Genomic DNA, 21,389 nt, shown 5'->3' on the forward strand with positions numbered 1-21,389 from the left:
GAACAAACTTTTTTTTTTAGGTTTGATTGCTATTGCGAATCTGGTTCTTTCCCCCAGTTTTACTAAGAAAGGTACTTTATGGAACAAAAAGTATTTTGTGAGACACGTAGCCTAATGACAACATTTTTCACAGCTTTTTTTCGTAAGCTTTAGGATACAGAAGTTACTTGAAAGGGAGTTATGGAAGCTTGCTAAGTATATACAAAGTTTTAAACATCTTTAAAATTTTCCTGTCTTGGAACAAAAAAAGCAGGTTTATGAATTCCTGTAGTAGCTCACATTTACTGTATAGAATTCGTTACCATATGAATTTCCTGTCACCTTTGAATTTCTAGTCAATCTTACTACCTTTTAACGTATTTTCTTTTTGTAATGCCTCAAAGGGAGTATGTAATTGAGAAATGATTAAAAAGAGAACAGCAACCTGCTTGAATGCTTTTTCTCCAGTACTTGGAATCTTTCATATGTTCCATCTTATCTGAGGTCTTTCAGATATATTCTGTTAAGGTAATTTTTTGTTTATATCAAATTGCAGCTTACTCCATCTGGAAGCATATCATTGATAAAATCAATGCAGGTTATTAAAAATCCTGTAAAGACATGTGACAAGGTCTATTACTTGATCCAGAGCTTGACATCTCAGATCAGGCAAAGAATGGAAGATCCAAAGTCTGCAGGTACTCAAACAAATCTGTAGTTGTATTTAGTTTCTCTTGTTAATGTATGAGAGATAATTGTAATATAACTTTTTGTCATCAAACTCACTTTTAGAAGAACTTCAGTCAACTAGTGGGTTAGGGATTTTCACATTCTGATTTCATATGCATAATTTTAAAGTAAAAAGCAAGAGGAACATGTGGCCATATTGCAGGTGAAGGTTCTGTGGTGGTCAGATATTCAGGCCTCCAGTGCTTGCAGAAATTCTTGTCTTAATTATTTGAAACTCGCCATTCCGCAAAAATAACAGGAAAAGCATATGGTACTAAAGCTAGTTTATATAGGTCCATTTTATATTTAAGTATCTTTGCTGAAGATCTGTTGCTTGCTGTATGATGTGTTGTAGTGTTGCATAAAATGATACTCAGTATTAGTGGTGGCCAACCAGTGAGCTGGAGTGACCACAGTGCTTTTTCATTGCTAGCTAAATATTAGAATGCTTGCTGCCAGTGTTCTCTGCAGTGCTGAGTGTGCAAACAGCTTCTGTCTGAGGCTGAACAGTGCAAGTGTCACCTGTACAAAGTATCAGTGTTTTTTGTCTACTTGGTGTAATCTCCTATCCCAGGGTGAGGATAATTCATCCTTTTTACCTGTCTCTTGCTGTTGATGTGTGCAGGAGAGACAAACGGAATGTGTTGTCTCTTCTAAAACAAACATGTTGGATTGCTCCTCTTCCTCCCTCCTAGAATTTTCTTAAAGCTTTTTAGTTGCTTTTTTTCCCTTTTTAATATATATCTGTGCTGTAGGACACCTTATTCTTGGTGCTGTAGTTTTGCTTAAAGGGCCAGTGATGCATTTCTGCAGCACTGCTTTGTACTGTTGTAGTGCTGTGATGCTTTCCACACTAAAACTAACCATATGCACAGCTGTTTGTTCTTCTTAGAAGTAATGAAGTTAACTTATGCAATCCCCTTTATCCCTCTGTAATTCCATTGTTACTACCATGTAATTCAAATGTCCTTTTGTTACTTGAATGGTCTTGATTACTTAGAAGAGATATGTGTCTATCCAGATATTCAGCTGTACCACAGTGAAACTCTAGAGCTGATGCTGCGCAGGTGGGCCAAGCTGGAAAAAGACTTCAAAACAAAAAATGGAAGATATGATATTAGCAAAATTCCTGATATTTATGACTGTATAAAATATGACGTACAGCACAATGGATCCTTAAAATTAGAAAACACGATGGAATTATACAGGCTTTCAAAGGCGTTAGCTGACATTGTTATTCCTCAGGTAAGCATTTTTTAGTTATTAAGTAGAAGAAATTGTAGAATAAGTGCTTTTTCAAATTTTTGGAAAATGTCTACTCTGTCTTTTCTATTGAAGTTCCTCTATTTTCAAATAATAGAAACCTCTAACATTATCTCTTATTTTTCAGTACCAAGCTGATTGGTTTTTGTAGGAAAAATTCAATTCATAATTCATTAAGATGAGTTTGAGGTGAATTTTTCTAGCGATTTAAGATGTGAACATGCCTCCTTCCTTTACAGTAGTGTATTAAAATAAAGTGGTTCATCTCAATCAGCTTCATAGATTTAAGTGCAGCCTTTGTGAACAACTGTGTATTCTGACATTGCTTTTAATTTCATTTTTCCTGCTTATAGCAATTTGATTTTTGGGCTCTTTGCAAATGAGACTGTTAATCCTAATCTGTGTAATTTAACCTGTTTTAAACAATGTAAATTTAAAAAGACATTCCTGCTTTTTCAAAATGCTGACACTGTGATAAGAATGTAGACACCAAGTTCCACAGAATTTCAGGCAAGATAGCAGATGGAGATGGTAGCAGGAAGGAGGAGTGACCACCTAGATGTTTTGCTTAAGAAAAAGAGCTTGATCATACCAGAAGGTGAATCCTCTTTTATAGTTTAACTAATGAATGAAAAACTATTTCTCTGTATCAAATCAAACAGCGAAAAGGCAAACTGCTTGTTTGGTACATAAGTAATCAAATGTCATTAAAGTGTTAAACAAAATGGTTTGCAGCTAGGGCAAACTAGTAGATGAATAATTTGGTTTAATACAGAAGCTTTGAATTAGAAGGCATTTTAATCTTTAACTGAATTTTAAAAGTCAATTTCTTCTTACACAGGAATATGGTATTTCTAAAGCTGAGAAACTGGAGATTGCCAAAGGGTACTGCACTCCTCTAGTCAGAAAAATTCGTTCTGACCTTCAGAGAACTCAAGATGATGACACTGTAAATAAGCTTCACCCTCTGTAAGCCAGTTACTTTTTTACATGGTTACAATAATTCCTGTAAGAATTGATGTAGATATTCCATAGCTTTCATATCTGAAGTGTCTTTTTAGCTCATAGTAATCAGATATTATTATTTATGTATTTGTCGACAGCTTTTTTTTAAAATAGGGACACATCTCATCATGTTCTGATAGCACTTTTCTTTCTCTTAAGTTACTCCAGGGGTGTTATGTCCCCGGAACGCCACGTGCGCACACGGCTCTATTTTACCAGCGAGAGTCACGTCCACTCCCTGTTATCCACCCTTCGTTATGGTGCCTTATGTGATGTGAGTTCAACACTTTCTCTGTTAAAGCTCTGAAGAGGAACCTTAAGGACTCAATCTTGCTATGATTGTGTCAACTGAAAGCATAATTTTCTTAAGTGACTTTGAAATTTATCACATTTTTTCAAATATTTGATTTCTTATTATATATGCAGAGACATGTTTCAAATTGCATTGGCTGTGTTGTGTTAGTCACAAATATATTTGGAAAGGACAGATACTTTTTTTTTCTCCTATGTTGTCACCAGTAATTCTTCCAACTCTTTTTCCTTCCAGTTATCATTTAGGGTTTTCTTGAATTTACTTCTGGACTGGCTTGTTATTTTTGACTATTGACATATTGTCAGGACCTCCCTACCTGACTTAAAGAATGCTCATGTAGTGCAAAGTTTCTCTTGTACAGTGAATTGTCTTACTTTTCTATACTGTTGTAGAATACCACAAAGGGGGTGCATTATTCTCCATCTGATTGTCTTTGACACCAAGAACTAAAAAAGACAAAGTCTTCAGATTCAGAAATTACTTAACTGAGTTCTTGGAAAGGATAAATGCAACACAACAAATCCCAGCTAGCTGCTTGTAAAATAGAGCTTGACTAACATACTAGCTTTTGAAATCACTGTATTGACATATTTGCTTCTGGTAATGGATGACTAAACTCACTGATGGCAAAAGCATTTTTCATCCTAGACCTCAGTGAAATGCTACAACAGATACAAGTTTTAGTCTGCTAAACGTTTAATTTTTCTTTAAGGTGGATTACTAAATGGTTTCTTTCCTAGGGCATGAAGAAAGGTAACTATTCATTTCAGTAGTTTAGGATGTGATGGTTGTATTTCCTCTATATACTAGAATGCTTCATTTACTTTGTCTGTTTGACTGTTAGCACGATACCTGGAAACAATTTCCATAATATATTTGTTACAATGAGTTTCTTGCTAAATTAGTGATTCTCATTGGGAGAATCTTAAAACAATGCCTCTGTCTACAAGACATATCATCATTGTCAAAAGAACATGAAAGACACACTGAAATAAAATATGAAAAGTTCTCCCTTCCACTTCTCATTCATTTGATGAGTAATTTTAAGTCACTTGTTTTTTTGGATGTATCTGCATTTTCCTTAGGTGTGATAAGCTTTGTGCTTCTGCTGTAAATTTAAAATCTGTGTAAATGGGGAAAAGGTGAAATCATCAGTCTTTTTAAAGACAATAGCTAGGTTTTTGTGTTGATTTTTTGTTTTTGTCCCTTCATAAGGAATCAAAAGATGAACAGTGGAAACGAGCTATGGATTATTTAAATGTGGTCAATGAACTCAATTACATGACACAGATTGTTATCATGCTTTATGAGGACCCAAACAAGGTATTTAAAATGGATAAGTATCTTCAGAAGTGAGTAGGGCTGAGCTATGTATTACAGTATAAACCTATGTAATATTTTCTTTCAGGAACTTTCTTCCGAGGAACGTTTTCATGTAGAGCTGCACTTTAGTCCAGGAGCCAAAGGTTGTGAGGAAGATAAAAATTTACCAGCTGGATATGGATACAGACCTGCCTCCAGAGAGGTAGTAATTATGCCTTTCTTTAAAGCAAAAGTTAGTTTTTCTGGAGAAACACCTAAAGTAAACACTGGAAAATACTTAGGTAAAAAATGAAAGTGTGATTTTTTTACTTTGGTAGACAAATGTCCAGTAAAATATAGGCAGTCCCAATCTTTTCCATTTTGAATGGGCATTGAGGTAAAGGACACAGATAATTCGGACTGTCTAAGGCTTTGCCAGAATTTTTGCTAGAAATACAAAGTACACTTTGTAAGAAAAGTGATATCAACATCACTGTCACATGAATGATATTCTGGCAATTGAAAGAAATATTTAAGAAAGTAGTTCAGCATGCTTATGAATACAGATTGTTGGGGAAGGATTGATTTTTTCAGAGATGTATGGTCAGATCTGTGGACTTACCACATGCTTTTTGAGAAAGGACTGAAAGCAAAGCCTGGCTGGAATTCTTCTAATAGAAGAAGAAAGAAGAAACATATGTAGATTATTAAAATCTAGAGCAATTTGGTCAATTAACTGTGATTTACATCTTGTATGTTTAAAATCAGCTTGCTTTATCCTTACAAAGAGGATTTATTTAAGAGCCACTTCTGTCTACATGTTTCAAGGTGCACAGACAAATTGAAAATGAATTATGTGTTGTTTGTAGAATGAAGGCTCGAAGAAAACCTCTCACAGAAATGATAGTGATGAGGAGGCACACGCTCCTAAAAGAGATGAAACAGATCGATCAGTAGTAATGTTCAAGCCAATGGTATCAGACCCAATTCATATACACAGAAAATCACCCCTTCCAAGATCCAGGAAGATTGGTTCTGTTGAAGTAAGTGTTTGTGTTCCAGATAATGTCTTTGACAGAAATTAACTTTTACTTGCTTTTAACAAAACAAAACCAAATGTAATTCTGCTTTTGGCTACACAGCACCAGTAGGATGCATCTCACAGAAGATTTACTCTTGCTCTATGGGAAATCCTCCATGACAGTAATTTGTCTGAAGGAATTAAAAAAAAAAAAAAAATCACTGTTCTGTGATGACTTTCTTTTTTTTTTTTTTTAAACCACTTTAGAAACATCAGTATTTAAAAATGAAGACTTTTTCAATCTAAACCTGCATCTACAAACTAACAGACATTGTTTTCGTATTCATCATTACAAGAAAGCTGCTATTGGGAATTAAGCAGACTTTCAGGGTGAACTGTGCTGAGAGGGAACAGAGGGACTGGGGGCGGTAGGGGAGGTACAGGAGGAGAGACATGTGTTCTGCTGTGTTTGCTTTCACATGGGGTGAAAGTGACTCCACTTATCAAGCTTTTGAAGGTAAGAAAATAAACCTGGAGCTTTTTATTAAGTAGCTGGGGTTTGTGTTTCATGAATTTGCTAGATAACATCTTGAGCAGTCGAGTTTGCTGTGTTGAAGGCCATGACATTTAGATGTGCTTCACAGACATAGCTTTAATGTCACAGAGATGGGGGGATGCACGGCTGTATCACTGATACCATTTGGATGGTTGGATAGTTGAGTGGCAGAGCTTCAGATGGTGCATAGTGGCACTTTTGTGATATTAATGCTAGAAGCAGACTAACAGCTTCTTATTGCCTCATTTTCAGTTGCTTAAAACCATCAGAAATGAAGACACATCAAAAGCTTTTTCTTTCATGTTTGTGTTGGGAATGGGCTGTTTGTATGCAGTAAAAGTATTATAGATTTGCAAGTTACTTGGTTATTGGCAGTGTGGAGAGAAAAAGATGCATGGTTCCTTTCTATAAGGATATTTGTATAACTTCACATGACTTCCATAAATTAACAGACATAATAAATGTTAATGTCTTACATTTTCTATTTCCAAGTTTTTTCATAAACAAATGCTCACAACATCAATATTTTTGATTTTTAAAAGCTGTTTTCACTATGATCATGCAAACTCCCCTCCTAGTTATGAGTTCATATACGCACAGTTTAATATCTATTACTTCAAACTTCTAACCATTTTCATAAATTATGTGGAAGTTACTTTCACAAGATATCAGTAGCACAAATTGCCAAATTTTGACTATGCAGATAGTATATATTGAGATCAAATGTGTTTCAGCATTCTGTGCTTGTTTATTTGCGGGAAGAAATTAACCAATTTAGAGAAAACATACACTATGAAATATTTTTTCTTAAAAGTAAAATTGGAAGTTTCATCTGGCCTACTGAAATCTGCAAAACCAGTATTTGGAATATTTAAACCAAACAAAGTGTTTAAAAAAAAAAAAGTCACTGCAACTTAAACTGCAACTGCCTTGACCTTTTTCGTATTTCCTGTTTTTCCCTCCTGTAAGGCAATTCTCTCTTCACCTATGTCCGTTAATTTGAAAGGACACTGTCAGGTGTGAGATTATATGGAAGTTTTAATCTGGGTTATAGTCAGCAATATTTACAGAAGGATTTGCAACTGTAACTGAGTCACGAAAAGAAAAAAGAGCAGAGTTTTAATAGTAAAACAAGAACACAAAGTTCATCAACATTGGAAAGCAAATTCTGTATTGCAAAAAATGTTAATGCTAATGATACAAAATGATGTAGGGTATAGGGGGGCTCTTAGCCTGACACTGTCCTCCCTTGAAGTCTTAATAAGGTGTCCAGCATCAGCTATAGTTCAGGACTTTTTTAAGTTTGGGAAACTACTATCAGTCAGGTTGGTGCTACTACCAGTGAGTCAGCTGTAAAGTCTCAAAGGCAATTTAAAAGATGAGAGTCTTTCAGATAAGTTTATAGACTAGAAATGGAAACTATTAAGTAATAAATAGGAAAGTTTAATGTACTTAAGAGGGGAAGAACTATTAAACAGGATGTCAAGGGTAATAGATGTTCTGTTTCCAACATGTGGAAAATTCTTAAAATCATTAATCAATTATTGTTAATAAATACCTTTCTCTCATATCTAATAATTAGTATACCAGAAATTTGACTGAAGTGTTATATTAAAAGATATAGCTGGATGAAAAGAGTGGAACTGCTAACTTCCTAATATTGAATTATTACTCTTCTCTATTCGCTGTTTAATAGTTTTAAAAGTAGTATATAAAAGAGTGCAAGCAGATTGGGTTTTTCTTTTCTGTTCATTTGGCTCTGTTGAATCTAACTTTGCATGCTTTGCTGTTTTTTGCCCCCTTTCTCACTTCCAGGAAGAGAGCCCCCTGAGTGTGTCTAGCCCAGAGTGTATTGGTACCTGGCTGCATTACACCAGTGGTGTGGGTACTGGGCGTCGAAGACGCAGATCAGGGGAACAAATCACTTCTTCCCCTGTCTCCCCTAAATCACTGGCTTTCACATCCAGTATTTTTGGCTCATGGCAACAGGTTTTTAAACTTTACTTCATTAAACATTTTATGCATTCCAAGCAACAACTGTCTTTAAGGACATCTAATCCCTTGTTATGGATTATGTTTGAAGCAAAATCTTCCACTTCTTAAAATTACTTGCCGAGAATGTTTGGGGGAAAAAGAGCAAGTGCATGTTTTTCCACTGAATGTGTTACATGTTTTCATAAAAATTTGGTTTCTTTATAGGAATTGCAAAAAGACTTAGTGCAACTGCCTAATGAAAGAGATTTCTGCTTTGGTTTAGTTGTCCTTTAAGACTTTAAAACCAGCATTGCTTAATTTGGTGGTAGGTAAATTGAAAAAAAAATTAAACATTAATAATTGCAACCAATACCATTTAAAATAATTTATTTGGTACTTCATGCTGCTATTCAAAACTTGTTTTGCATATATTATATTTTCAGTGGCCTGGTATTAACTATTGCAGGGAAAAAACTCCTAGCACTAATAATTCTTGCCTTCTGTATCCAGAGGTATCTGAAACTCCCAAAACAGTACATCATCCATTGACTTGTACAATATTTTGAAGATTGTTCTTTATACTGGGGGGTGAGGGGAAGGCAGGACAAAAAAGAAACGCGAAATGTCTTGGAAGTACCAGTGAAGATATAAAGATGTTCAGAATGTCAAGATATTGTTTACATGTATGACAATGGATGGTGTTCTGTTAACCATATCCTTTTTCTCTGAAAATTTTCATAATTTAATATTGAAAATTCTAAAACTATTTACATTGGAAAAGTTTATATCAGCAAAGGCTGTGAGCATCTGAAGATTACACTGATTGAACCCGTGCATGGATCAGTGATTGTATCGTGTCCTCAATAGCTTGTCTGTCTTTCCTTCCCTCCCCTCCTTTTTTCAATACAGGCGCAGTTTAGGAGAGTGCATTTGGTAAAATGAAATAAAATGTCTCAAATGTTTGTTCTCATATTGGTCTTGGTCTGTGTCCTTTCTCATTCTGAATGCTTGCTCTGCACCACTTCATTGCAAGGAACTCATATGTGAAATGGACTCCCTTCAGAAGGGGATATTGCATGATCTTTCATGTTTCCTTTACATATTTTTACTAACACTTATCATACAGCTTATTAACACGTGTCTGTCTGAAACAGGCTGCTGTATCAAGTTAAATGGATGTTTCATGCTGCTGTTCTACTTGCCCTTATTTTTCTGTTTTTTCATCCAGGTCCTATCAGAAAGCAATAGTAACTTACGAACACCACGAACTATTCTGGAACAAAAGCAGAGTGGTCTAGGTATGTGCCTACAATTGAAATTTTGTTTGATGTTATCAGCTTTTCATCTGCCTGTTCTGTACAGCTGTATATTCTTTGAATAGCTTTTTTGTTAACAGGACCCAATAGTACTTGTTATCAGTAACATATGCTGAGTGTCTGCCTACGAACTGGACAGTTTTTCTGCAGGAAAAGTTTTTAAATAAATTATAACTGAAAATAGCAAAGTATTCGAGACTGTTCATACTACTGATTATTTACTGCTCACAACAGGTGCACAGGACTATTTTTAATGTAAAGTAGATTTTCATTATAATGTAGTTTCTGATGGAGTTTTCGGAATTTGCAAGAATCTTTTGGATTGAAATGGCCTGCACCAGAAACTGTTAAAACACTTTTCTTGAAAATTTGTTTCCTGCTGCAGGTAATTGATGAAAGTGAAGGTGTTTTAACGAGGGGACTGGGATGGGGAAAAAACCTCAAGTTTCTTAATAGTACCAGGGGTTTTGCACATATTCCCTCTCCTAAAATTAATTTCTTCTTTTCAGCATTAGAATGAATCATGCTATAATTCAATGAGTTGTTTCAAATTCCCTTAATTCAAGTGGTGCTTTTCTGCTGCTTCTTTTAAACAGGCATACATATGACTCATATGCAAAAAAAATGAAATCATGCACTACTGTAAATCAGTCTTGCTTTTTTTTTCTGTGTGTTTTTTCATGGGAAAAATGAAGTGTAGAAAATGCATAAGCTATATGCATAAACTTAGAAGTAGCTTTTCCTTTCTTTGTAAAGATACGTATTTTTTGTATTATTTTTTGTATGTCTAATCTTTCTGTGATACTTTTCTTCCTATTGTATTTTCCCTTAGTAAAATGCATACATCAGGTGCTCTTGCTTATTGAAGTCCTGTTTTTTGTTATGTGCTTGATAAAGTTAAATGACTTTTCTTTTATGTGACACAATATGGCTTGTGGAAATTGATGTATTTCTGTGTGTAGATTAAGGTATTATATTTGGCGTGAAAGGCTTTTGCCACAGACCAGGCACCAATTTTTTTTTGGCTGTGATTGGTCACATATGCTAGTAATGTTTCCCGTCACTGGATTGTTAAAAGTAATGAAAGGAAGCATCACTGGATAGACAGCTGGTTTTCAAAAGAAAAATCTGCTGCTACTCATCAAAAATAAAAAGATAAGCTCTGAGTGATAAACAGCTTCTCCTTTCAACTAGTAGTAAAATGTAAAGGAAAAAAATTGAAACATTTTTTTCCATTTTGTTCATTGTTGTATGTAAGTTTCATTTATGGTTGATGATTACAAAAATTATTTTTATATTTTTGTCTGTGGCTTTCAATGATTAGTTTAACTCCCATTCTGATGAGTTGTAATAAAAGTACTGTCACTTGCATGGAGCTGTGCAAAAGTCTTCTCAGGAAAGGAAGTTCAGCTAAACTTTTAGGTATTTTCAGTTTGTAACATTGTCAGTAATAGTAGCTGAAATATGAATAGAGTTATTTCCAATTTGGTTAATATTTTCTTGGGTTAGAAGGGAAATATTCCTATATTAAGTCTGTGGAAATGCGTGAGTACTTTATTGCAGCCTATTATCTCAAAGGTTGATTTGGATGAAAGCAGTGAGCAGTATTTTTCCAGTTTATATTTGTTTCATAAATGCAGGTTTTAAAATACACAGCTTTCACATCATCCTCATCATCATCATCTTCATTTTGTTTTGTTGTTTTGTTTTATGTTTACATTGATGCTAACTGGTAACTTTTTTTTACCAAAAGTGAAAACAGGACAAGAACTCACTTTGGTTAAAGCCAATCCTCTCTTTGCACATAGAGCAGAGGGTGCTGTCTCATGAGTAGAAGCACAATAAATTATGATAGTTTCAACCTACAAGTCCCACTCTGACATTACAAGCATATTGTGAACCTGTCCAAGGCACTGCCAAAAGCTGCCTTTTGTGTGGTAAGAGCCATGTGCTTGCATGCTGCATGCATCCCCAATGTGAATGGACGAACACCTGGTTGTTGTATGTATTTTCTCTAACTCCCATCAGGGTCTCACTGTGCGGGCCTGTTTAGCACCTCAGTGCTCGGGGGTTCTTCAAGTGCACCTAACCTACAGGATTATGCTCGTACTCATCGTAAAAAGCTGACTTCTTCTGGCTTCATAGATGGTATGTGCACACTCTCGCACATGCACGCACAAACCCATGTGCCACATTGAACTTCTAAAGATTTTGGTGGAATCCTAGAATATTTTGCCTTAGTATTAATTCTGTGAGTTTCTATTCCTTCTTTATTTGCCTGTAGGTTGCTTATGTTTTAATTTGATAGCGCAGTTAATTCTTGTTTGTCTTGAATTGAACACTAGCTCACAGGCTTGTAAGGCGTGGCAGGAGATTTCAGCAAGTCCATTTTTTAAGTAAACTAAAATTTTTGGTTTGAAATTCTGTAACCATTTTAAACATTGACTTTTATCATTGCTAATTGATCTTCAAATTAAATAAATTACTTGGAGCATATGTGAGGAATGAAAGAAATTATAAAGTAATAAGTTAAATACTGATGGTGAAAATTTTAGGATTCCTAACCTTTTTTTTGGTGGGGTTTGGATTACAAAGGAGCAGGAGATTTTCAGTTTTGGATAATCTGGGGTAGAGAAGAAACTCTCTCACTAGATTTCGAATGTAAAGATGCCAAAGCACACCTTTATAACTGAGGTGAAACTATTCACGCTGTTTCCCCCCCCACTTCACTACTCAGTGTTCGACTCTAACCCAAATAACCTTGTATGCCAGAATCACCAGCTCATTCTGCTTGTTTTCATACACTTCATTACACATCTTGTAGTTACCAACAATCCAAATTTTCTTCTTTTTAACCTCTATTTAGATTTTTGCCCTTTTCCTTGATCCCCTCTGCATGCCACTCAGTTCTAATACCTTCTCATATTTTCTTTTTTTCTTCCTTCTTCCTTTCCTATTTTAAAATCTCCTTCTTTTGGTAGCTGTTACAAATTTCAGGTACCTGTTTTTCTCTTTCTCAGACACCACACGCGGTTCTGCTGTTAAAAGGTTTTCTATCTCATTTGCTCGACACCCAACCAATGGTACGTTTTGCTTTTATTTTAAAAACGAAAACAAAAACAAAAGGTTCCTTGCTTCATCCCTTTTATTTTTATTTAAAATATGGGGTGTACAGTATCATCCAACTGTCTGTTGTTCCTAACTTCAAGCACAATTCCAAATATATTTGTAATCATTAGATATCCTAAATCCCTTCTTTATCATTCATTAGTATAAATACAACATCAAAGTTCATTTCTTAGAAAAATCCTTGAAAAAAAAGTGCTACTGTTAATCATGATCTCTGTAATAAATTATTCTCCCCAACTTCTTGTGTGATCAGACTGTATGGTGCAAGATAAACACAGAATGAAATCTGATCTTATTGGACATTACACTTCTTGATAGCTGCTGCTTCTTCTTTGTCTTTCTCCTGCTGACCTGATTCCCTGAGCCTCCTGATTCTAAAATAAATCACTGAATTGACAGCTGGAGTTTATGACTATCTTCTTGAAGTGACACTAAATTAAAAAAACTAAAGCAGAAGCTTTGGTTCCATTCCTGCTAAATTGCTATGTTATCACAGGACAAAAATTTATTTTACCTTATCATACTTCTCTGTTCATCAGATGTGCAAATTACTATAATATTGCACTAAAAATCACAGCGAGAGAGCTGTGACTTCTTGAGCAGCATTGACCTCTTGAGCTTCAAGAGTGAGACTTAACTTGTCTTCAGTTTGCAAAAAAGGTCTGGTTTAACTCACAGGACAAAGGTATGTCTTTCTCTTCCTCAGCAAAATATTTTGCATCGCCTTTTCTACATGATTAAATAGGCCCCAAATATATCCAGTTCATGAAAACTAGACTCAGTCTTCAGCATCCACCAGACCTTAACGTAGCTTTTCCAGATTTCTTAACTGCAGTTTTAAAAAGTGCGTGACTGGTGGCTGAATACATTGATGGTGACGATATTGAAATTGCAGTGGAAATCATCAGTATTTTCATGATAGATTCAAAATATAGTTGTTTAAAAACAAAGTTAATTAAAAAAAAACCAACCTGAGTTTTTGTTTGGCTTTGCTGAGAAAACAAACCCATAGTGACTTTTTTGCACTGCGGTGCGTCTTGAAGGGAAAGTGATACAGTAAGCCTGAATTAATAGCATTAAGACTGTGTTTGATCTAAAAGGCCAATTCTAGTGTCCTATTTCAAATAGGAAAGTTAGGAGTCCATTTTTTATCTTTATACTCAAACCAAACAATATTTCCAAAACATACACATTCAGAAAGTAGAAACTGCATTTGAGTGTCAGTGTCTAATAATATGATTACTCTCTATTCCATTTAGCACTATCTTTTTGTGACTGCATTCTTTAAAAAAGGATCTAAATTGCTTGTATTGATCACACTGATTGTTCAAATTCATTTAATGCAGCAGTTTTACCACACATCTTTGACAAGATTAATGCATGCAGTACGAGCTCCTCTGAACCCTGAGTGTATTGGAGGTTTCCAAGGGTTCTCTACTAACATACGTCCATATTGATGTTGTTTCGTCTGTCCTCTGGACTATCACTTTGATTCTCCTTGTCCCTTTCACTCTGGTTTTTTTTCTTATTTTTATGTTGTTATCACACCCTCTTAACTCATTTCAGACTACCCCCCCATCTTTAGTTCAAGGAACATGGTGAAACAAGTATCTTCTGAAAGTGCTTTACCTTATTTTCTGGGCCTCTGCAGAACACCCACACCTCTATAGGTGCTGGTCCATTTCCTCTGTGGAATTTCTAGGCTCCAGTGGTATGTGTCTGTAGTTTTTGAATCTAAAACAGCAGGGTGGCTTTTTGAGATGCTGCGTTAACCCTTTCATTGTCTTGCATTTTGACGCTTTAAGAATTAATACAGCCAAAGTTAAAGGCTGTTCATGTACAGGAAATTGCCTTTTTAAAGGGATACTGTCGGGCTTCTTCATCATAAAATTTCAAATTTATTTATCTTAACATCCTAGAATATTCATCACAAAATATTCAAATAAAACACTGCAGATAGATTTCCAGAGTATCTTTTAAACCATATCCCTTAGACGTAAAGTTACTACTACAACATTCTGCAGTACAACTACCTGACAGCAGAATTGTTAAAACTCAACAAAAATGTCTGGAGGGGAAATTTATGAAACAAGAAAAAACTCCCCCCCCCCCTTTTTTTTTTAAGGACATGACTGTATTTTGAAATTTCTTCCTGGTTTTCTGTAACATGCACTATGACAATAATAGTTACTAAAAAGTTAACCTGACATTGTCCCACTTTGTTATTTGCAAATAGAAAAATAAATTCTCATGGAAATGATGGTGACTTTTCTGTCAAGGTAAAGAGAGAAATCTTACATTTCACTGTAATGCAACGAAAGGGTTTGTGCTTTGCATGCTTGCAAATAGTCATTTAGGATATTAATATGTATGCCAAACATCTTAGTGCTTACACTGAAGCTTAGCTACTGCCTTTGTAGGAGAATAGAAATTAATTATATTGTGGTGCTTCTTTTGTACACAGAAACCAAGTTTTTATGAAATGCAACATTTTGTTTATAATCTAAATGAAGCTGACATGAGTACACTTCAGTTGATTGTATATTTGTAGCAATTGTCCCGGAAATTTGAGTATTGGCCAAGGTGGATCTAAAAATAAAGATATACATACAGACATTTTGGGGTTGAAACCTTGTTGAATTACTTCTCTATGCAAAGCACTAATGGGGAATGAATGGGGAACATTGCATATCACAGGAATATTGTTGCTTATTATTTTATGGGAAAGAACAGTTCACAGTCGTAATGCTATCTCTAATAAATGTGCCTTGAACTGAAATTCTAAACATTATTTCATTCACTATTGCTTTTTCATTTACTTAAAATAAATTTACTGTATTGAATTGCAAAGTTGTAGCATTACAGCTGAATGTTGAAAACACTAATGGACATATTTTCCTCTTCTGAAATGCAATTGGATGAAGAGCTGTTCATTGAGTTATCAAACTTGCATCACTTTATAGAACTGCAAATTTTTTTTAGCCAAGATGTTGAAATGCTTTTTAGTCTGCTAGTAATATGGATATGCATGGTTAGTGTATGATCAATACTAACATAGAAAAGCAAAGTCCAATAAATTTTTAGATTTTTGGGTTGCTTTACTTACCTCTTCTAATATATGAAACTTCTAGTCTTCTAAGTACTGTTTTTAAATGCATAAAGGTAGGTGTAATTCTCTCTTAGAAGGTAAAAACATGTAATCTCAAGGTACAAAAATGCTAACAGTGGTTTTCCTTTGATATTAAAGGCAACAGTTTATTTTCACAGAATACTGAAGATGATAGAACGTGAATTCTGCAAATTTCTTTCTTGGAAGATGTAGCATTTTTAGCTCTTGTCTGCTAACAGTTGACAAAATAGCTATATCCTATTTTCTTGCATGAATGAATTATCTATCTATTTAGTCATGTGCCAGGTATGAGAATGAGTAGGAGAAATACTATCTTTTCCTGACTTTTTTTTGTAGTGATCTACTGAGTTTGTCTTAAAGGAAAATTATCTTTCATTAACTAATTTGGGAGTAGAGCACAGTTCTAATGTTTGAATAGTTTGTGTGTACACATGTACTTCATGTGTACAGGGGATTTGTATCCCATGGTATGTTACATGGTGTCTTTAGTTTAGTGCACCCTGGAAACTGGCCCATTTTGTTCCAGCTCCTGTGATATTTAATTTCCATGATTTCAAGGGTCCTATCTGCATGTGCTAATGTAAAATAAATACTTTTTATCGTGCATTAATACATGCATATGCAAGAGCTTAAATCCTGTCTTATGTTTGGAAATCTCTCTTTTTTATTATTTTTCTTTTAGGTTTTGAACTGTATTCCATGGTGCCTTCTATTTGCCCTTTGGAAACTCTACATAATTCCTTGTCTCTGAAGCAGGTGGATGAATTTCTTGCCTCTGTTGCTGCTCCATCAAGGGAAAATCTACAGGAGACATGTACTGGTTTTAGTTTGTATTTATGTTAATTTTAAATTCTTAAATACTGTCTAATTTTTGCAGTGTTTTACAGCTAACAATTAAACTAAGGATACTGCTTTTAAAGAAAATGAAAATGTACATAAACTATAATTCTAAATTTTGCAGTATCCTTTTGTGGGTATGGATACTGTCATAATTCATTGTAGTAACGTCTCTGTTGAGACATTGTTGGGGTATTAAATTAAGGATTTAATGCAATCATAGTGGGTTTATTTCCCTTACTATTACATTGACTCCTTTGTTCAGTCCACACTGTCAGCTGAGTCACAGGTCATACTTTTTAGTGAGCATGCAGTATTTCCAGCTTTATACTGTGCTGTTGTAGTGGCAGTAACCACAGCAGAGGAGTGTTGCATTTACACTTAAAAATGTGTTATTTCCTGTTTCTTTTAATATTACTTGGGGTTTCACTTGTAGAGAGCCTTGCAGTTACTGAACTTTTTGGTAGTTTGTGCTGCATGTTTGAAGTTTAAATGAGCTTGAAATGAAATACAACTAAGTTCTATCCATGTGCACATCTCTGGGAAGATGACTTCCCATTGTGATTCTGCTGCTGTGTCTTTGGAAGTGGTTTAAGTTAGGCCAGATTTAGGTCATCTCCATATTAGGATGCTTATAATCAATGTGTCAGGTGATTAAAAATCATTCTTCTTGAGGAAGTGTCTAAAGACTCATGTTTTGATCAGAAAACTTATATGCAGAAACAAGTACTGATACAAAACCTGTAAGGACTTTTCTTTTTTCTGTTATAGGATTTTTCCTTTTTCTTCCTGTTATTTTATGTGGTTTAGTTTTAATCAGTAGCTAAACTGATAGAATAGACCATCTGTATCTGAGAAAGAAGATGAGCAATTTAAGAAAACTGATGCTACTGTATATGAAGTATATGAAAATTCTCAGCTATGCAAAATGCCTTGTTATGCTGGTGAGGAAGTTTGTCATCAAAATCTGTTCAGAGCTGAGAATACACAAGATGGAAAAAATACTTTAAAAAACCCTGGTCACACTCCTAACAAATGGTTGTCACCTTTCTACAGAGGAGTTGTTGGAAATTCGACCTGATACAATTAAGGCCATACATTCTTGGCTCTCCAGCTGTTTTCTTGTACTACTTAGAGGTTGTCTGGAGATAAATGTTTTGTGTGCATTTTTCATAGACATTTTGGACTAAATGCCTACTCAGATGCAATTTTCATAACCTATGAGAAGTAGCACTAATGCTTTTGCTAATCTTCTGGCAAGGCCAGTGTTACTGAAATTCAGCTTAGCTTCCTTAGCAGCATGAACTCATTGTGTTGCTTTCTTAAATAAAAGGGAGATTTTTAGATTTGTCTTTCATGTTGTGAAATTTTGACACCATAGTCAAAAATGGGCAACTGAGCTGTGAGATGGTGGTGTCTTTCTCTGGACAGATACACAGTCCTATGGCTGCTGCTTTTGATGTTTGGCTTGGATGAGAGTATTTTTGTTGTTAAATGATGTGTATATTCTTTTTTTCTCACCATTTCAGCTTCTCCAACTTACATGATGCCACTTTCAGGAAGAAAAATTTCTTTAAATACATATACCCCTGCAAAAATTCAACCAACTCCACTTGAAACTTTGCCTGAAAGGCTAGCAATAGAGAAACCAACCTTATGTAAGTAACCTCTGTCAGAGGCAGAATGACTACCTTGATTCTTTCCAGAATGATTTTGTAGGGCAGCTATTTCTTAAGATTCCCTGTCTGTGTAAGTGGGATCATTTTGTGGATCAGCAAGAATTCAATAGCATTGCACAAATAGTTTTAGCAGTAAAATTGTTATTACTTACTTTCCCTTATCCTCTAAATTGTTTCAGTTTCTATGGGCTGAAAATTCATGGGGTTTTGTTTTGAAGTAGACAGCATTTCCAGCGATCTCCAAGTAAAACAAAGGAATTTATTTATTTAAATGGCAGAATTTCTAGAATGTTTTCTGAACATTTACTGTAGAGCTCTGTAACCAGGTACTGACTGAAGCTGCCAATAACACAATAATGCATTCAATCATTAGTATGTTTAGTCTGAACTGTTGGCCAGCTATACTATCTGCTTTTGGTTGTGCTATTTAGAGAACAAATTCCATGTGGGTTTCTGATTTAATTAGCTAGTGCAGCTTGTTTGTGTTTCTGTGCTAGGTAATACACATTTTTGTTGCTTTTGATGCTTTTTAGCGTGAATATTAAACATAAAACCTAATGCTTTTTTTCCTCTCTGTGTGCACAGCTACCCCTGGATCTCCTGTTAATGCATCTGATGTTAAGCTATCTCTTGAAGAGGCCTCACTAGAGGTAGAACTTGGTGGTGAGACTCTTTCCGAGAAGAAATGATCAGACAAAACTGGAAACAACTTCTTAAATGTTCACTTTAGTGTGAGTTCGGCTAACTTACTGAGCTTTTAAAAGCCATTCATGTCTGCAGCTCATAGTGCACTTAAGAATCTTAAGTTTATTTGTGGTTAACTAGTGTGCACACTACATGTTTAGATCAAGTGTCTTTTCTCATTCTCTAAATTATTTCAGGAAATATATTTATCAGTTTGATGAACTGCACACCTTTAGTGGAAAAGCTGCACATGAACTTTTTCTGTGTCTTTCAATATCTACTGTAAACCTGTACAAAAAGAAAGTGGTATGTGCTACAGTGGCTCTGTTTACGTCACTGTAATGCATTTTCTGTTGTCATCATAAACTTCTATATTCAGGACTTTAAAATCTGTGAATTTCTTCTGTAGGCTGAAATGTAACACACATCTTGACCTTTTTTTAATGTAACTACATTTCCAAAGATATCTCTTCTGCCTGGTTTGAAGGCAAGCAGATATTTCTGCATTTTAATTATTTTATATCATATATGCTGCAATAATTAGGCATGATGGAGTGAGTTAATGTATCAGCACTTTTGACTACTCTCATTTTTTTTCTGTGTTTACGTCAGACCTGTAACATTCAAATACACCTTCTCTTTTTATTATTTAGTATACATGTTTGTATACGGGTACCTGTACCTCATCATCCAGCAGATAAAACTGTCTTCTATGTGCTTTTATCAAAACCTTCTTTTGTTTACTAAAAAAGACAGTTTTATGTTCTTTGCCATATGATTCTACAAAAAGGTGATATTAAAAAGCAGATTTTGTAGAATGAGAAATGGTTACAGTTGTTCTGCTGGTAGGTTTATTCTAAAAATTGTAAATATTCCATCTATGCTTTATTATCATCCCTTCAGAGTAGAGAGAGGCTTTAGACTACCGGAAATCAGTGCATTCTGTTGTAAAATACTCAGGATTCATCACTGCCTGGGGATTTTCATACCTCTCTTCTTCCAGTCTAGGTGGTTGAGAGCAATCTCATTAAAAAAAGAAAAAAAAAAAAAAGATTTTATAAGAGATGTTAGAAGTGGAACATGGAGTTATGGGGTTATATAGAATAATCATCCAGTCTAAGCAACTCTTTCTGTGGCATGAAAAATTACTGAATTGTAATTATCCCAAATGTACGAAACTACTGTCCACTTTTTTAAGTTCAAGTGGCTGAGTAGTAAGAAATATGACTTAGGTAATTCTTTCATGTTTAAGTTGCAGAAGACATAGCTTATGAGTAATATGTTTAAGTAGGGCTCTTCCTTTTCTCCAGAGCCAGTGCAACTATAATTACATTCACTTTGCCACAGGGTCTGTTTTCAGTGTTTACCATATATGTAATGGCTTCTGCAGACTAATGCTAACAATGCTGGTTAATTACCAAAAATATGAAGGTTTTCACAGCTATATACTTCAAACATTTCATTTTCTGTAGTATAATTGTGTTATTGACAGTGTTGGTCTTGCACACAACTGAATGTACACTTGTTTACCATTTAAAAAAAAAAGTTAAAATTTAAGTATGCCTATCATTCCAGTCAACCAAAGCTGTGGCATAAGTTTTTTTTATGTGCTCCTGAATAAAAAAACAAGGTCACTGGCAACTTCTCTCCATTGTGGTTTTTTTTTAAAGTGCTGTGAAATATAGTGGGTAGTTGATGCAGTAGTCTCAGTGGAAAACAATTTGCAGATAAGCCATTAATTTACAAATAAGCCAAAATTTCTCTTGGTGGTAAAGGACGTGACTCAGAAATGACAATATCATTTTATGATGAAATCAATCCTTAAATAGCTAAACAGTAGTCCAACATTCTGCAGGATGTCTTCATGTTCCAGAATGGTAACATCAAACACAGGACCACAGGGAGGGAGGGCTCTTCTACTTCGTAGTGGTGCACTTAAAATAGGGCAGAACATGGACTTAGCAGATTTCAATGTGTTTTTAGACCAGTTCCTTTATGTAGTTGCACTGTCTCACATTAAACTTTTTGAGCTCTACATCCTATTCCAGCCAGATTTGACAGTGGTCAAAGAATATGCTTACAGAAAACCAATGGTTGAATATGCTTGTAACTCCCAAAATACTGCCACTGCAATATAGTTTAAGTAATCATTTAGCATTTCTTTAAGAAGCAGCATTACCAAATAGACCAAACCACAAAAATGTTTGTGAAAGTTCCTAAAATAACTTTTAATTCTTGTTTTATGTTTCTTTATTATAATAAAGACATAAATTTCAGTTATGTAATTATCCAGCCAAGTAAAATTTTTAAGGAAAAGCAGATGTTCTTTCAAAGTTCAGATGTGTAAAAATCCATATAAACAAGGTTAGGCAGGTGTGCATACAAAAAATAATTATCATACATATCCTTGTATAATGATATATCAAAAATTATGATCATACACTGAACAATAGCATCAAAACCAAAGTTCAA

General features: G+C 34.7%; 1 protein-coding gene across 12 annotated transcripts in view; it reads left to right on the top strand.

Moving 5' to 3' along the window:
• PPIP5K2 (diphosphoinositol pentakisphosphate kinase 2) overlaps window positions 1-20,558 on the top strand; it is a 46,395-nt gene extending 25,837 nt beyond the window's left edge. Inside the window, exons 17-30 of one of the 12 annotated variants that reach the window (XM_029959953.1) lie at window positions 536-677; window positions 1,730-1,953; window positions 2,813-2,940; window positions 3,136-3,250; window positions 4,505-4,612; window positions 4,698-4,814; window positions 5,461-5,634; window positions 7,984-8,157; window positions 9,371-9,440; window positions 11,487-11,606; window positions 12,479-12,541; window positions 16,400-16,531; window positions 18,084-18,212; window positions 18,819-20,558. In XM_029959953.1, coding sequence (XP_029815813.1) covers window positions 536-677; window positions 1,730-1,953; window positions 2,813-2,940; window positions 3,136-3,250; window positions 4,505-4,612; window positions 4,698-4,814; window positions 5,461-5,634; window positions 7,984-8,157; window positions 9,371-9,440; window positions 11,487-11,606; window positions 12,479-12,541; window positions 16,400-16,531; window positions 18,084-18,212; window positions 18,819-18,922 — 1,800 coding nt within the window. In that variant the 3' untranslated portion in view covers window positions 18,923-20,558. The other 11 variants (XR_003915809.1, XR_003915810.1, XM_029959958.1 and 8 more) reach the window with 11 other exon arrangements.
• Window positions 20,559-21,389: the final 831 nt, after the last annotated feature.

This window comes from Manacus vitellinus, unplaced genomic scaffold (assembly GCF_001715985.3).
Source record: "Manacus vitellinus isolate BGI_N305 unplaced genomic scaffold, ASM171598v3 scaffold_23_pilon, whole genome shotgun sequence".
In the NCBI taxonomy this organism is placed as follows: Eukaryota; Metazoa; Chordata; class Aves; order Passeriformes; family Pipridae; genus Manacus; species Manacus vitellinus.